The sequence below is a fragment of the Ambystoma mexicanum genome, chromosome 6q, assembly GCF_040938575.1.
Source record: "Ambystoma mexicanum isolate Mex_15411 chromosome 6q, UKY_AmexF1_1, whole genome shotgun sequence".
Classification (NCBI taxonomy): domain Eukaryota; kingdom Metazoa; phylum Chordata; class Amphibia; order Caudata; family Ambystomatidae; genus Ambystoma; species Ambystoma mexicanum.
In genome coordinates, this window is record NC_090937.1 from 30,139,725 (window position 1) to 30,158,057 (window position 18,333).

Consider the following 18,333-nt stretch of genomic DNA (forward strand, 5'->3'; position numbering starts at 1 on the left):
CATCCCTTGTATCTTTTTACGCTCCTCCCCGGTCTCTTCGCTCTCAATCTCTTAGCTTATCAGTTCCTTGTCCCGCTGTGCGCAATCATGCTTTTGTTCTTTTTCACTGCTTGCTCCCTTCCAATGGAATGCTCTTTCTCTTCACTCTACTGACTCTTACCTTCACATTTTGTACTGCCTTGAAAACGTTTTCCTACAATCTTAACTCTTCCTCCTCTATTCTTGTTATTGAAGTGTTTAATGTCTCTCTTTTATGATTATGTTTCAAATATAATTATACTGTAAATTAGTTCTGTACAGCGCCTTGGTGTAAGGCGCTACAAAAATAAACAAATACAAAATACAATTTTATCTCCCATTGGGTTACTTTGGGGAACTAGGGTTCTTCTGGCTTTGCTGTATCTTCTTCTGGGGCTTGTGGATCTTCAACCAACCTCAGGATCTCTTCAATGGGGTCTCCTCCGGTTCTCCCCCAGGTTGTTTGACAAGGATTATGTACTCTAGGGTAAAACAGGGACTTACCTTCATGTTCGCCATGCAAGTGGATGACCCACTGACGTTGTCCCATTGATGTCTATGGAACTTCTACTTAGACTGGAACTCTCCTAAAGTGACTTTGGGGATACTTTGCTGCCCATAGTCATTTTTCCTGTACTCACAAGGTGTTTAAGAAGTCATAGGTCAAAGAATGGATTTTTAGTATTTAGCAGATATTTTAAATGTATTTTTAAAGTCTTGCTCTCCACTTCAATAACTGTGAATGATTTTTTACAATCTAGCTAATTTTGGTGACATTTTAAGCATTTGTCTCGGAAGTGTATTACACTGGTGATTGTATCTAAAAAGGTTTCTCAATTATATGGAAACTTTGGCCTGTGTTTTAGGATTGTTTCTAGTTCTATTAGTTATGTGTGCATTTGTATTATTAAAATAATGTCCTACAGGGGCAGAATTAATGTGGCTTATCAGTGTTGGCCTTAGTGGTATTCATGCCCATTGTTCCCTGTGTGGTAAAATGTCTAGTTCCCATTTCTTGCCACCCTTGTCGAATATATGTGTTGTTGTGCACTTACCACCAGGTATAGGGACTACAATATAGAACAAGAGTGGGTTGTGACATTACTATTTTTATAAATATGCGCAGTATTTGTTTTAACATTATTTAGTATGTGCCAAAGTACGTATTTGAAGTAATAGAGATTCATCTGTGTAACATGATAAAAGTGTATATTTTTCAATATATCTTTGGAGTGTAATATTATATGGATAAGTGTGTGCCTTAATTGTACCTATGTGTCAGCCTGTTACCCGTAACAGTGAGTTAAACCACTTCGCCATATCCATGTTGACCTACCCTTAAGGGAGGTTTGCTTTCCTTTTTCAGCAAGTATGTTGGCCCCCAATTAAGGTCAGTTATTGTGTATCCCTCACCAGAGGGTTGTACAAAAACAGCCTTAATACAAGCACACACTCTTCCACCCATGCCCACAGGCTCTGGCATGAACTGTCCCTGAAAGTTGTATGAAGCCACATCGGGGACAGATGAGGCCCTATACATATGCCAATGTTCATAACCTTCACTGTGTAGAAACCAAAGGGCACTACAACTGCCAGAACATACTACACACTTTTCTGGATATGAGTAACAATCAGTAAGTTAAGTGCTGTATTATTAAAGAAATGTACATAATGCATAGATGCCATGGGCAAATCACAGGTTTAACTTTGCGACATACAGAAAATAAGCCCTGGAGGCGGAACATGCATAAACATGCATTTTGTCAGGTGGAGTCTTTGGCCACTGATGATACACTATTTAGATAACAAGAATCATTGGAAATCTTTTGGAGTGTGGCTGGTTTACGTACCTTTGACTGGCGCAAATGAAGGCCGCAGATTGTCCAAATGATGGAAAAATGTCTTGTCACTCACAGAACCTAGCGGGGCAGGTAAGCCTGCAACTTCATTGATGATTCGACTTCGAACCCGCTTTGGTGGATGAGGCTTTTTGAACAACTTTCAAGGAGAGAAAATTATATGTTAATATATGCACCCACTGGCATGTCTTAGTTGAATGCACTGATAGTTGCTATTTCATTACCAATGTAGGTTTCTGAATGGAAATAAACCCACAGACCTTTCATACTGGCACCAGCAAGCAGTGATTAACTTGAACATGTTTGGTGCCAAGCAGAGGCACCATAGATGTATGCAGCTTACCTGTTTGGGTATCTGTCCAAAGTTATTGATAAATCCAATGGTTGCAGTCTCTTTCAATGGGTCGTTGATGTTGTAGATGTCAACCTGTCCTTCATAGAAGAGATGGTGGAAGACATTGACAGCTTCCACTGCTGCAGGACCTTGCTGCTTGTACCCAAAGATGAGGTCAATCCACTCATGCAGATGTGCACTAACATAATCACACTCCAGTGCCTACGATGATCAAGGCAAGTATTATACAGCGGTGACAATCAAAAACTAGCAAAGATGAATGAAACAATGCTCGCAAGTGTGTGTATGCAATAATGGTGAGAAATGCAAGTTTGGAACTGAGCCCCGCAAAGACACAGGGCGGAAAAGAAAGCAGCAAGGAGTAGTTGATTCATCAATTAAATGCAAATGATACTTAGGCTTTTCACCAAACCCTGTACAACCATGCAAACTACTGCATAGAAAGCACAATCTTACCAATGAGGGCACCAAGGTCTCAAGACAAAGAAGCCTACCCACTTAAAGCAGCATGCTGCCTAGGGAGGACTTTCTTTATTCTCGGTGACAGCGGATCAAAAAATCCATAAAATGGCAAGATAGTCAGCTCTAACACTTTGAAGGCATGTGCACAACTTTCAGGGTGCGGGCTATGGATGCAAAATCCTTTCATTGTCCCCAAAAAGGCACAGAGGAATCTACTCTGGTGAGCGGCAAGTTGGAGATTCGAGTTCTGGACTTCGAAATCTCAACTGTAGGCTGACAAGGTTGTTCACGCCTGGCTACAAATGACCTAACCTAGCCATCAGTGCAACAGAAGCAAGGCACGCTACTATTACTCCTACAACTGCTACGACTACAACTAGGTCTGGTACTGGTGATATAATACATACCAGTGGAGGATATTCAGGTGAAAAAAAATGCAGTTAAAGTAGAGCTGAATCCAGAACAGCAAAGGGATTGCATTCTTAATAGCAAAGAAAACTTTACTCACCATATATAGGGACTGCTGATAACTCCCAACCAAGGAACTTTTCTGATGTTGTAGAAAACCCCAATCCTTCTCCCTCCTTACTGCTCTAATCACAAATCTGGTGTAATGAGTTGGAATATTACCTTGCAGATCAGCTTAGAGATGTTGGAGCACAGATCGCAGGCTTTCATCATTCTATTTGTAAAGATCACACTGCAATCACTATTCAGCCTACATTTGCAACTGCGGCTACTTTTGGACCCTCTCCATTGAGAAAACTGCCAGCATTATTGCAAAAGTGAACATGAAGACATGCTCTTGCAACCCATGTCCTTTAATAGTGAGAGGAGGATGTGCCATGGTTTTGGCTCTCACTGTCACTGAATTCATTAATCTCCCTCAGTGAATGTGCTATTGCCTCCGGCCTTAAGCAAACCATTGTTACCCGGCTACCCAAAACACTGTCGCTAGACCCTGCAATATGTGTAAATTACAGGTTGACTAGCAAAATGCACTTTATTTTAAAAATTCTCAACAAGGTAGCTTATATGCAGCTTCAATAAAGAAATGTGGAGCAGCTACCAACAGCAGTGCTTTTACAATCCATCCATACAATAAGGCTCAGATTCCAAAATATTTAGAATAAATCATTTTTGATTCATGATACCTAAAGTGTGCCTGCTTGTGCAGCAAGAATTGTTAAAATAACATACATTACAAAACTGATTTAATACATTTTATCTTATCGCACTAATACGTCAATTTTACGAATGTCTATACAATATACCAAAGTATGATGTATTGTATTTGCCATTTGTAAAGAGTGTGGTACACTCAGGGGCATAAAAAAAAAGTAAGGGCACAAAGGACACAAATTATTTCTATGTAAACGTTTTCAAAGAATGTCGAAACAGAAAATGGTTCTCAGTAGCACAGACTGAGGAAGGAAGTGAGTTCCAAAGCTGAGCAGCTACAACTGAAAAAGTTTGACCCCCAACACGAGACATTCAAAAACTCTCAAAATGCACTTTCATTAAATGAGCCTCTTGCGAGTGAAGAGAATATAAGGGTGAAATTTAGACAACAAGTATTGTGCTCCCATACCAGAGAAGGCCTGCTCTACTATACACAGGGACTTAAATTGAATCTGTTTGGATACAAGGAGCCAGTGGGGTTGAAGAACAGGAGTCATATGGGTGGAAAAAGGAACACAAGTTGCAACTCTAGCCGTTGAATTCTGATGAGTTTGCAAACAATGCATTAGGTACAATTGCTGGGCTAAAAATAAGGAGATACAGTAGTCAACTATGCTCGAGACCAAGGAAACCACCACAGGTGCGTGAAACTGAGAAGGTAGAAAGTGTACAACCTTCTGAAGCACTAAGTTTAAAATGTCCCGCTTGACAAACAGAAGAATTGTGGACTTCAAATGAGAGAGAAGCTGATCACTTGACACCCACATACTTCACCACAGGAATAGGAAAAGGGAAAGAATCGAGAGCAGAAGGACAAAAAGCAGGGGTCAAGAGGGACGAAGCTGAGGGAGGGCCAATCCCCAGCACTAGTCCCCATTCAGCTTAAACCAGTTGTTGCTCATCCAGCAACTCACCGCCTCCAAGCAGTTCCGCATCTGAAACGCAGTATCAGGCTGAGATAGATTAAGCCGTACAATAATCTGCTTATTGTCAGAATAGGAATAGCATTGGAGGCCGTGGGAGTGGATGAGCACAACCAGAGGTTGAATTTAAGCATTTAATAGAATGGGGGACAAAGCAGAGCCCTTTGGGACACCCGCAAGTCAGAGGTGCTGACTCTGAACAAAAGGTGGAAAGAAACAGGACTCCATCGGATAGAAATTAATTAAACCAGGATAACACATGGCCAGAAAGACCCCCCCGACCTCCCAGCATTTCGGTCAAGCATGATAGAGTGGTCCACGGTGTCAAATGCAGCCGACAGATCTAATACTATCAGTGCTCCCACTCCAACCTTGATCATAGAGCTGGGCCAAATCAGCAACCACCGAGACCAATACACTCTCTGTGCCCTGGCCAGGATGAAAACCTGACTGAAATTAATCAAATAAGTCTGAGTTTTCAAAGAAGGAACTAAGAAGTGGGGAAATCAAAGATACTTCTAGTTTCATGAGAAATGGTAACAAAGAAATGGGGCGGAAATTGGCAGGAATGGTGGGATCAAGGGATGTTTTTTTCAAGAGGGGAATCACCAGTGCGTATTTTAATTCGGCAGGAATATAGTATAGAAAAGTATAGATTGATACTCTGCATTTATCACATTTTCTAGTTTGTTGCACACAAGTTAAGAATGGTCATTTATGCCCTAACGAAGCTGGCTCAGCCTTTTTACATGTGCAATTGCCCAGGTATCCAGTGAAACACATGGTGTGTCTATCATAGACTGCACTGGTGTGATTAAACAAATCTATTAATCCAGTTTCGCAATGTATGTTGCTTTAGCAATTTTTGTCACACAAGAATGCATGCACATTAGTTATATGAATCAATACATTATTTATTTAAAATATTTTGGAATCGGGAACTTCATGGTTTGACCTATGCAGCGTCAGACATATGTTGATGAACATACAACTGCTGGGAAATGTGTCAGACTTTATGCCTGGAAAGGCTACCAAATCTGATCTTGTGGATATCGGAGATAGTTCGCTGCAGTTCCCGGATGATGGTTAGGCCGGCATCCTTATGATACGAGACCTGCAGGCACATTTTGACACACATTACCATGCTATTCTCCTTACCAAATTGGATGGGGTGGCCAGGTAGTAAAGGAAAACTAGAAGCTGGACAGAAGGCATTCTAGCATCACTCTAGGCAGGTTTAAATCTGTTGCAACCCTCGAGGACAGCGGTGTGCTTCATGGATCCTCTTGTCACCCTTATTATTCAACGTGTATGCCAACCCCTTCCCCAGCCTTTTCCTCGATGAGGAAGCTAAATTCCACATTTATGTGGATAATACCTAGGGCATCTTCAAGTTATATTGGGACCCAGACAAAACCCATGCAAAAGTAAAATGTAAGAAGGTTTCATGGGCGAACAGATGTCTTAGAACCGCTTGTACCGCCTGTGTATCTGTCTTGGAATGAGTGTCAATGCAGTAATGCTGAGCGAAAGTGTGTATTCAGCTCCATGTAGCTGCTTTTCAAATGCAGTCTGCAAGGACATTTGCAATGAAAGCCAGAGTGGCTCCTGTGCTCCTTGTGGAGTGCTCTCTGGGCGTGAAAGGCAGCGTTTTCTTTGATGATGAATAGCACAATTGTATACATCAGACTATCCATCTGGAGATGGCATTCTTGGCAATGCAGTCTCCTCTGCATGTAGCTATGGAGACAAACAGTTGGTCTGTTTTCCTTAGCGGTCTGGTCTTGTTTACATAGTAAAGGACCGCCCTCCTCACATCTAGTGTGTGGAGGTTTACCTCAGCTGAGCTGGTGGGGTTCTGAAAGAAAACCGGTAGCTCAATAGACTGGTTTATGTGAAATTTAGAGGTGAACTTGGGGGAGAACCTAGGATGTGTACGTAAAGCCTGCTTATCCTTGTATACACCAAAGAAAGGATCCTGCACTGACAACGCTTATATTTCACTCACTCTTCTTATGGAAGTAATAGCCACTAAGAAGGCAGTTTTGTAAGTTAGGTGTTTAAGACTACACTAAACCATCGGCTCGAAAGGAGGTCCCATGAGTTTAGCGAGTACAACATTGAGATCCCATCCTGGGGGCAGATTAGAAATTGGAGGGTGCAGTCTCTTTACCCCCTCCATGAATGCTTTTATGACAGGCACCTTCCACCATGAGACTTTATTGTGGGAGGTGGAGTAGGCTGTCAAAGCCGCCAGGTGGACATTTAAGGAGTTGAATGCTAACCCCAAATCTAGCAAGTGGAGCATGTGAATTAGAATGTGGGATGGAGTATATTCTATGGGGTTAATCTGTTTAGACTGGCACCAAACTACAAATCTCCTCCACTTGTCGAAGTAACAGTGCCTATTGTTATGTTTTCTTGCTTCTTTCAAGATATCCATGCACCTCTGTGGTAGATTAAGATGTCCAAACTCTATGACTTCAGGAGCCATGCTGCCAAGTTCAGGTTGAGGGTGCACTGTTAGCCCCCCGTGCTGAGTGACTAGATCGCTTGGACACGGGAGCTTGATGGGATCGCACATCACCAGTTTGCGCAGATATGGATACCAAGGTTGTCTTGGCCACATAGGAGCAACTAAGTTGAGCGTCATCTGTTCCTTGTGGATCTTGTTGACCACCTTCTTCATGAGAGGTGTTGGGGGGAAAAGCGTAAGCACATTTCCCTGACCAGTTCTTCCGTAGGGCGTTCCCCTTGGAGCCTGGTTGGGGGAACCTGGACGCAAAGTCTGGGCATGGACTGTTTTCGCTTGTAGCGAACAAGTCTATGGTGGGGTAACCCCATTGAGAGAAGAGGTGCTCTACCACCCCTGCGTGTAGTCGCCATTCGTGTTCCTCTTGTGGGGGATCTCTGCTCAGTGAGTCTGCTAGAGAGTTGAGTTCCCCTGCAATGTGCTGTGACGATAGGAATATCCTCAGTTCGCATGCCCATATCCAAATTTGTTGCGCAAGACTGGACAGATTTGGAGTACATGTGCCCCCCTGTTTGTTGATGTAGAACATCGCTGTAGTTCTATCTGTTAGTACTTGCACAGACTGGTTCGCTAGGTGAGACTTGAATGGCTGAAGGGCTTTGAATACTGCCAGCAGTTCCAGCAGATTGATGTGGTTCTGAGCCGCTGCCCAAGACTACAGACCCTGAGCTGTGTGGTGAAGGTAGTGAGCCCCCCAACCAGCAAGTGAGGCGTCTGACGTGACAATTGCTTTTACTTCCGGATCGTGGAAGGGTTTCCCCTTCAGCAGATTTTCTCTTGTCCACCAGCGAAGATTTTGAACAATGTGTTGAAAGTGTTTTCAAATATAGTGTGGGCACAGCCAAAGGCCATAGCTAGTTGTCTGCTAGTGTTTTAAAATCTAAGGAATAACAAAATCCTTGAAATTCAAGGAACATTTTTAGTTAGTTGCAGGGATGGTAAGGTGCGAACTTAATGCAACAAACCCCCTAAAAGTCAGCTAAAGCCACCTTAACTTCGTGGCCCCTGTTTTGCAGCCTATGAGCATAATGATGACATCACTGGTCATGTCACTCGTGGCATCTCTGATGAAGTCTCTGATTAGATTACAACACTAACAGGCTATGCCCAGTGTCCATGGCCTTCAGCCGGGCCCACTGTATAGCTCAACACATTAAGGAGACGGGTATGGAGGAATGGGGACTATGGACTAGGAATACAGTAGTCATTGTGGTGAGTAAGGTTTAAGTTACTTACCTGTAACTATTGTTCTCCAGCATGGGTCTGGCATGGATTCACATGTTCATGAATATTCCCCGCTGTCAGGCTGGGAATCCTTGGTAAAAGAAAAAAACAGTTTCACTTTTACTTTAAAACTGTATTTCGCCTCTAAACCAATCACTGTCCTCTGGGTCATACTTCCCACATCCAATGACGGTTCCCTCCCTAAGCCCCGCCTCTGGCATCCATCTTCAGATTTTGTAAGCACGTAAAGTGACAGTATGACCAAGAAGAGCTGCAGAGGGGCCGGAGGGAGGGTTCGCATGTGAATCCATGCCACACCAATGCTGGAGAACAATAGTTACAGGTAAGTAACTTAAACCTTCTCCAGCCTGGGGTCTGGCATGGATTCACATGCTCATGAATAATGAATACACAGCAGTACCACATTACACAACCATGGGAGGTGGCAAGGCTTAACAGAAGCAATTAACACTTACCCCTGGAACAGACATCTCAAGTGAATAGGTTGTTTAGCACTGCCTGGCCGACTCTGGACGCCTCCCTGGAATCCCGGTCGACGGAGTATAACTTTGTGAATGTCTGCATGGACCCCCACGTCGCCGCCCTGCAAAAGTCAAGCAGGGGCACACCAGAAAGGAACGCTGTTGTCGCAGTGATTGCTCTGGTGGAATGGGCTCTCTGACGGCCTGGCAGAGGCTGGTTCACCAGCCGATGACAGTGCATGATGCAGCCGGAGAGCCACCTTGAAATGGAAGCCTTGGACAAGGCCTTCCCATGGCTCACAGGACCAAAGTTCACAAACAATTGAGAAGTCTTCCGAAAACTCTTTGTGCGCGTCACATAGAACTTTAAGGCACAAGCAACGTCCAGCGAATGCAAGGCCCTCTCCACCAGCGACAAAGGTTTTGGAAAGGAAACAGGCAACACCAAAGATTTCTTGAGGTGGGAATCAGACGGAACCTTCGGCATGAAGGAGGGGTGTGTAAGCAGTACCACCCTCGATTCGTGGAAAGTCAGATTTGGTTGCTTGCAGGATAGGGCCTTCATCTCACCCACACGTCTGGCAGAGGTGATGACCACAAGGAAAGCCATTTTCCACAAGAGAAACTTGAGTGGGGCTTGATGTATAGGTTCAAAATACGCCTCCATCAGCCACGTCAGGACCACGTTGAGTTCCCATGCCTGGGCAGGAGCCTTCACCAGTGGGAAAGATTAAAAAAACCCTTGAGGAACTCCTTGACGAATCTGTGGAACCACAGCTGGGATCTACCCAGGGATATGGTGTAGCGTGGGATGCCGCCAGGTGTACCTTGATGGAAGGGTGAGTCAGTCCCGCTTTTGCCAAGGACAGCAAGTATGGAAAAATCTGTGGAGCCGTGACCCTCAGAGGGGTAATCTTCTGCGACCCGCACCACGTTGCAAAACGCTTCCACTTTTGGCCATAGCACTTTACAGTCAACAACGCTCTGGCTTTGGCGAGGACTTCCCTGCAGTCCGCTGGCAACTCATAACCTCCAAACTCTAAGGCTGCAGGAGCCATGCCCTATGAATCAGCGACCCTGGGTCGTGATGAATGAGTGCGCCTCCTTCTCTGGTGATCAGATCCGGAAGTACTGGCAAATTGACTGGAGGCAATGCTGACAGGCTGAGCAGGTCCGGATATCAAATCTGCCTCGGCCACGGCGTGTTGATGAGTATCATCTTACATCGACACTGAGTGTGAGGACACGTAGCAGGAGAGGGAACGGGGGTAAAACGTAAAGAAACTGGCATTCCCACAGGAAGGAGAACGCATCCCCAAGCTTATCGGTTGGTGGAGTCTGCGGCAAACATCTGGAGTTTGTCTCTGTGGCAAAAAGAAACATTGGGTGTCTGCCCCATTTGACGAATAGGCGGTCCACCTGATCCTGATGAAGTTCCCACTCGTGGAAGGATCACAACTCCCTGCTGAGGGAGTCTGCAATGATGTTCTTGCGCCTGCCAGGTGGTGAGGGACGAGGAACGTCCCCTGCCTGATGGCCCAGTGCCACAAGTCCTGACATTTCTTGGAGAGCCCTGGGAATCGAGTGCCCCCTGATGTAGAACATGGTGGTGGTGGTGTCTGAAGATCCTCACCACTTAGTCCTTCAGAGACGGTAGGAAAGACTTGAGGGCCCAGAACACTGCCCGTAGGTCCAGGATGTTGATGTGCAGATCCTTCCTACCAGCAAGGCGTCCGTGGTGACCGTCTCCTGGTATGGCAGTGTTTGAAATCCCGTCCTCTGGACGATGTGGGAGCGCACCTCCCACCACTCTATCGCCTGCCGGAATTCCATGTTTAGAGGGATCTTCTCCGCGAAACACCCAGACACTTATCCAACGTGCGTCCAAGAATTCCTGTAGGGGTCGCAGAGACGGACAAGGTAGATGCAGGACGACGACATGCCCAGCAATGATTTGCTGGCACACAACGTGGCCGTCTTCGCCGATGACAGTCGTTGCACCTTCCCTTGAATGGCTGCTAGCCTCTCCTCCGAGGACAATGCCAGGCAAAACACTGTGGGGAGTTTGGCACTGAGGAACAGCACGTTCTGCGATGGCGTCAATCAGGACTATGGATAATTAACAGAGAATCCCAGCTCTGTTAGAAGTCGGATGGTCTCCTCCTTGTGCTCGTCAGCCAGATCTCGAGAGAGAGCGCGTATCAGCCAATCTTCCAGGTATGGGTATACGTGTATGCCCTGCAGTCAGAGGGGGCCCCGCCAACGGTGCCAGGCATTTTGCAAACACTCTTGGGTCTGATTTTAAGCCAAATGGTAGAGCCTTGAACTGGTAGTGCTGGCTCGATGTTTCCTGTGGATGTGGGGATGGAAGTACGCATCCTCTAGGTCCAATGACGTCAAGAAATTCCCTTCCTCCAGTTGGCCGAGCACATGCTGCAACATGATCATCCTGGATGTTTGGGACCTCAGTTACTTGTTCAGACGGCGCAGGTCTAAAATGGGTCTCCAACCCCCTGTCTTCTTTCTTACAAGAAAGTATCTGGAATCGACTCCGGAGCACCGGAGTAATTGGAGAACGAGCTCGCACTCTCTGCCCTTTACGTAACATGGCTTGCACTTCTTCCAGGAGCTGAGAGAAGTGAAGCTCCTGACGGTGAACCGGTGGCACCTGCGTTGGAACTCCAAGGTGTGTCCCTGGGCGAGAGCGTCTAGCACCCATCTGTCGGTGGTGATCTCCTTCCACTCGCTGACAAACCTCGTCAGCCGGCCTCCCAGTGGTGTGAACGAGTGGGGGCCTGACGTCTTGGCAGGTTCAGGCTTGCTTGGGTGTTGGCACCCTGCCCTGCAGGCAACGGTGAAACTGACCTCCACTACTAGGACTGGAAGTGATCCCTGTAGGCTTCCTGAGTGGAGGATTGGGGAGGCAGCCTGTATGATGTGGAGAATCCCTTGGATGATCTGCTCAATTTTCCCCTGGAGGAGTGCAAATACAACATGCAATGCTGCTGAAGAGTGCCAAGGGAACGTGCCGTCTCGGTATGTGTCTTTATGTCTTGAAGGGATTCATCGACCGCCCCTCCCGATTTTCTCAGTCGAAGGGCATGTCTAGCACCTTCGCAGACTCTGTTTCCCATCTGCCGGAAACCTGTGTCAGCGATGTCCACTGCCACCGTAATGGCATGGACCAACGCCACCTCCCCTTCTATCTTGTCGTCAGGGAGGAATTCCAGGATCGGGCCCAGCTTGTACCAAAGCTCCCAGTCGTATCGGGCCAAGACAGTCAGAGCATTAGCCTCCTTGATCGTGAATGTCGCCATGTAAATGACTCTCTTCCCATTGGCATCCATCGCCTTGCCCTCGTTGTCCGGGGGAACTGATGATGTTGAAGCCAAACGTTTCTTTGTGGCAGCTGACACTATCGAGTCCAGCGACGGTCGTGACCTCAAGCACTTGGGCGCGGAGTCCGTCACCCTATATTTATCTCCAACCTATCTCTCTTGGTTGGAGCCATGCATGGGTTCTTAATGAGGGCTAGGCCTTCCTCCCAAATGTTGTCCAGAAAGGGAACCGCCATGATAGTGTTCCTCTTGGACTCTCGTCACTGGCACAAGAAGCCCTCTTTCCTGGTTGCCTCGGGAACCAGCTCAAACAGCTCGGAGGCCCTGGAGATTGAGTGGAATGATCCCACATCGTCAGGTGGAGAGACCCCATGAGGGGTGTTCAGGTGCAGGGATTCATTATCTGCCAGGACAAAGTCTTCATCTTCCTCGGTTCTCGTGGTCGTACCAGTGTCCGTGAGCGTATCCGGGTCCACTGGTGGAGTCGGGGCCTGATGTGGAGGAGGCTGATGTGGAGGTGTTGGATAACTCTTTCTCTTCTTACACGGAGGCTGATCAGGGGCCTGCAGCACCACAGGAGGTGGTACTGGTGGCAACCTCTGCTGGATCTCCGCCGCCAGGGTGTGGAGAGTCGACAGGATGTCCATGGATATGGCCCTTGGATGCAAAAGGACCAATGGGACGCTATGCCCTACGCTGCCATCGATGTCGTCCTCGTGGACCGCATGGAAGAACTCTTGGTTGCCGTCGTCCGTGGATGAGATGTCTATCGGTTGAACGCCAACCTTGGAGGGCTCTTTTGGGGCCCCCTTGACCTCCCCTTTTTCCTCGCCGATAGTTTTGAACTGGGGGCCTGAGCTGGTGCCTCCCCCCAGGGGTGCCTGCAGCCTTCGCTGCCGCTTCGGTGTGTGCGTGTCGTGCCTTGGAGGGAGGGATACCCTTTGGGCTGTAGGAGCTATCCTTGTTGGATCGGAACCTACAATTGCCATGGTCGTCACAGCAGGTGTCGAAGTGGTCGTCGAAGACTATGTCTGGCCCGGTTGAGTCTGCTTGGGCTGCGCAGCCTTCTTCTCTTCCTCTGGCCTAGGCTTTTCTGATTTCTCACAAAACTTGGCTGGGTTGGACGACTTCCCTCTGAAGAGTCGCTCGATGGCAGACTGGCTACGGAGGCGGACGGAGATAGTGATCACAGCCTATCCAACCTGAGAACCGCATCAGTGGTGAACCCATGGAATCGGACTTGCAGATCTTGGCCTTATCTTGGAACCCCCAGGGATAGGGCGACCGCAAAGGACTTTGATCTCTTCCCAGAGGGAGACCATTTTTTGAACAGGCCGGTCCTGGGCGAGGCATGACCCTTCTCGGAGCACAGGGCAGAGGCCTTGTTCGAATTGAGCCATGCCGTCAACCTGCTATGCCTATCTTCTTTGAGATGCCCAGGCATATCTCACACCCCACCTCGTTGTGGTCCGGGTGCAGGCAGTAAACACATTGTAGATGTTTGTCCTCCACAAAAACGTTCTTTAGCCTGCATTTGGTGCAGTGTCTGAAGAGAGTCCTTCCCTCCTTTTTCTTCTGCGTCATGGTCGGAGGGCGCAAGATGGCCTTCCAAAAACTTTGACTAATCTTCACCCTTGAGGGGCTCAAAACTTCACCGACAAGAGGTCCCCATTGCCGGCCGATGAGGAAAGAGCACACAGGCTCTGGTGGAAACAGAAATGGAACGTTTCCGTAAAAAAAAAAACATGGAAAAAAAAACATACAAATAGCTTTGAGAGCAACTCGAGGACTCCCAACACTGAAGTGTGCGGTAAAAATCTGAAGATGGCTGCCAGAGGCGGGGCTTGGGGAGAGGACTGTCATTCGATGGGGGCAGTATGACCCAGAGGGCAGTGATTGGTTTAGAGGAGAAATACAGTTTTATAGATAAATGAAACTGTTTTTTCTTTTACTGACGATTCCCAGCCTGACAGGGAACATTCGTGAGCATGGGAATTCATGCCAGACCCCATGCTGCAGAACTTTTTTTACTCCTATGTCCGCTCCCCTTTTCTCCATACTGTATTGGCAATTTCAACGCAACATAAATTTAAGCGAGTTGTCAGTCAGTCAGTGAGTCAACAAACTTTTATTCGGCTTTGCGCCTTCAAGTTAAACAAAACACATTAAAAATAAAAGGAATAATACACATTTGATACATAAATATATGAACAGTTCTAGGGTGGTACGCAGTTGATACAAACAATATACACACTTCATAAGTATATTATTACAAAGGAAAGTATAGAGAAGTCATCAATAAATGGGAACAATGAGGAGAGCCCTGCTTACAACCTCAACTGACAATTTACCGATTTATATACGATCATTCTGTAGTTGGAGCCTTGAGATGAAGTTGGTAACACAAACAGAAACCCTAGCTACAACCATGTAGGCATTTAAAAGTCAAAGTGCTCAAGTGAGCCCTGGGCTCAGCGACTTCTTCCTTAGAAGTCAAGTCCTATGTATGTAGCGTGTGCACCCAAACACCACAAAAGTATCTAAGCTCTGCCGCAGCAATATCATTGCCGCTTTGGTGTCCCTGATCCCGCTGTCACGGTTTGTGACCGAAGCACTCGCTTACCATATAAGAGGTGCCATCCCTCACAATTCACCCTGCACTCCTGGCGGTTGACATGGTGCTTATATCAACGCTGTGTGTTTACCCCGAACATCGCCTGTCGATTTCCGAGCACCTACCCTGTTACCATAGCTACAGAGCGCACAACCAATACGCGATGCACGTCTATACATCACTCCGTGATATGGAAATATAAAGTAGTGAGCATCTATAGCGCTGGCATTTCTGATCTCAGTAAGATCTCCTTGGTTCCTTTCCTGTATTTTTGCTATGTCTTGTCTACTGTTGCTGACCCCTGCTTTGTGTCTACTCGACTTTCTTTGGATCACGTTTTTGGTACCGTACTGATATCTTGTTTTACCGGACCCTTCTTCTGTTACTTGGATTGCCTCCAGGATTGCCCTCATTGGGTTTGTTTACTCTGGCCCAGACTGCACAGGCCTTGTGGAATCTACCGGCCCCTTGCTCAACAGTATGCACTGGTCTTTAAACGCTAGGCATTTTCAACCAAGCTAGGATTTTTTTTTACCACCACCCAGTTCCTTACTTTTAAGCTCATTCCCAGGACGATTCAGGTTAGTGCATGTCACTCTGTTCAATTTACTTTTCATTATACTCAGTCACTAAAACTGGTTCTTGGTTTTCCTTACAGCCTGGTGAGTACCTGGTGGTGTTTTATGCTCTTTCATCTGAACCTCAGTCCTGTCTGTATAGTCAAACGGAAAGGGCAGTGTTTCACTGGAAAGGTTGCCCTCTTTGAGGAGGCCCACACTGGGCTGGCCAGCTGCATGATTTTCGACAGCAGGTTCTTCCTTATGGTCCAATGATACGCTGTACCCACACATTGGTAACTTGAGTACTGACACTGGCCTTCTATAAGACTGGTCTCAGATACATTTGCCTTAAGTGCTTAGATTTACAGCATTATAACATAAAAGGTAGGACAATTTCTTTGGTCTTCCCACACATCAGACATTGGTCTGTGTTATCTGCGTTCCATGATTGTGTAAAAACGGCAACTCGTAGAATAACTATTCTTAAGCGTATGTATAGGGACCTTTTGAAGGAGGGCCAGATATAGTATGATTTGGAACCAAAAGAAGTGAACTCGAGGTAAACTGCCCATTTTAAGTTTCATAGCCTCATTCATCAGTTCAACTTGGGCACCATTGGCCAATGCGTCTGTATTTCTTTTCTTGGTGCCCGCGGGCTGGATTTCGGGATTAATCCACAGATTTCCTTCCCACACGTCATAGAGAGATTTATTTGTATGGCGTATCCAGGCTATAGATTTCCTGCCATCTAATGACATGAGGTGACTCAGTGCTAACCAAGAGTTTTCCAGCCCCACTGTCAGCACTCTGTGTGTGAGAACACCCAAGTCACGCATTGCATGTGTTTCAGAGTCTTCTACAACACCAGTGAACATGTCTCCCAGTGGTCAAGATACTCGCTGCACCTGTCTGCACCTAAAATCCTGTGCCCCACGGTCCCGCATGCTGAAGCAGAAGACGCTTCTCGGACGAGGCTCGCTGTTTCTGGAGTGTTGGAGGTTGCCATGAAAGCGTTGGCAACCTCTGCATACACAACGTCACGCGTTCCGTCCAGGGAACCGCGGACTGCACATTCAGGTGACTAAGGGAACTTAAGCTACACCCATTCGCTTCCCTGATGCTTCTGATTCTACAGTGTGCCCAGTGTTTTACTCTGGTGACTACTGATACTTTGATTACTGACCCAACACCTGTCCTTTGACCTTGTTTTTCCTAACCCTTTGCCTTGTTATTGATTCTATGGTTACGACTCAGACTACGCCCCTCGTAACTCCTCGCCTCATGTCCTGTACCTCGCTACTGTTTGTTGGCAACTCGGATTGCTATTGTTTTCTCCTTGTCCCCCGGTTTTGCTCGCCCACTGCCGACCCGTTTTTCTCTTGGACTTCCTTGCCACACGATGGCCCTTGACATTATTCCACCTTCTGTCTCCTATTAACGAACGCAGACCAGAGACTGCCTTCATCTCTCCTCACAGAACTGCTAGGCGTCCTCGTGCTACGGGAGAGGTGGATTATCCTGGATTAGACACATTCTGGAATATCACTCTTGCTGCATAGACCTCCTTGCTTGTGCCCTCGGGACAGGTGGATTACGTTGGACAAAGACATCCAGGAACTCCTCTCCTGATACATAGGCGTCCTCGTGCCGTCGGGACAGTTCTCTTGGATTGATTGGGAATTTGCTCACAGAGAGATACTGACTCTTTCTTCTTCGTGCCTCTCAGGATCTCGTGCTATGGTAAGCTGCATATATACACCTTGATTCTCTATATGACCTAACTCCTTAGGCTCTCCTAAGAATCCCAGGGTTTATAGTTACAGGTGAGACCACCTTGCGATCAAGAAGAGGGGACATGCCGAAGTTTCGCGTCTTACCATCGCCCTTTACTCAGAATACACACACAGGTCAGCAATTCCATTGTGTGATCCGTCCTCATCTGTACAGGGTATTCAGTTCTGGGTGTTTAATGAGATTCTTTTTTCTTGCAGCCTATGGTGTCCCACGCTGTGTCCTCTCTTCCAATTAATAGATTCCTCTGTATGTCATTTTTTGCGTTCAGAGCGGTACATTGGTGGGAAGAACTTGTCTCCTACACTACGAGTTCAACTGCCTAGTATTGACCTTGAGATCTCTTCCTGCTTGGTAAGAAGAGTTCTGACACCCTCGTGTTTCCACAGCTTTAGCCAAAATAAAACTGGTCTAAGCTTGAACTGGGCAACCACAGGAGCAACATTAAGTTCAATGAGTACCAAGGCAGAGGGAGCACTCTTGGGTAGTAACGGCAACTTTTTTAGGAACTTGTGCTCATTCGTGATGATGTATTTAATCTTTATTTATATAGCGCGTATACACAGGTGAAGTGCTTCAAACTGCTTCAAGGCGAGAAGGGAACAAGGGAACAAGGGAGTACAGTAATTCTTAGGCCTTGAAGATTCTGAATGTTCTAAACAGAGAAAGTAGAATACTAGGCCTGATGACATTTATCCTAATGCAAGTGCATGAAGTATTACGGCTGCGACTAAGCTTGGGGGGGGAGGGGGTTACGGTGAGAAAAGGTTTGGGGGGGTGACAGGACAGAACATCTAACTGGTGCTAGTACATTTAGGTAAAGCATACGTACAGACAAAGGTATGGGGAGGGGAGAACAAAATGTGTCGGTCCAGCAGGGCTCTGGGTCAAGTGCAGAGAGGTTTCCCCGCTCATGGGGCGTAAACTGAAAGTGCAGTAATGCTGAACAAAGTGCAGCGGCCCAGGGGCAAGTGCGAAAAAGCCTGGCCGGG

The 18,333-nt window shown here is 46.7% G+C and overlaps 1 protein-coding gene across 5 annotated transcripts in view; it reads right to left on the reverse strand.

Annotated features, from left to right (window-relative positions):
* WDFY3 (WD repeat and FYVE domain containing 3) overlaps positions 1-18,333 on the reverse strand; it is a 2,538,776-nt gene that overhangs the window by 287,833 nt on the left and 2,232,610 nt on the right. For all 5 annotated transcript variants that reach the window (XM_069630405.1, XM_069630406.1, XM_069630403.1 and 2 more), the window contains 2 exons: positions 2,221-2,433; positions 1,869-2,016 (listed from right to left, as the gene is read on the reverse strand). In XM_069630405.1, coding sequence (XP_069486506.1) covers positions 1,869-2,016; positions 2,221-2,433 — 361 coding nt within the window. The remainder of the gene's footprint in view (positions 1-1,868; positions 2,017-2,220; positions 2,434-18,333) is intronic.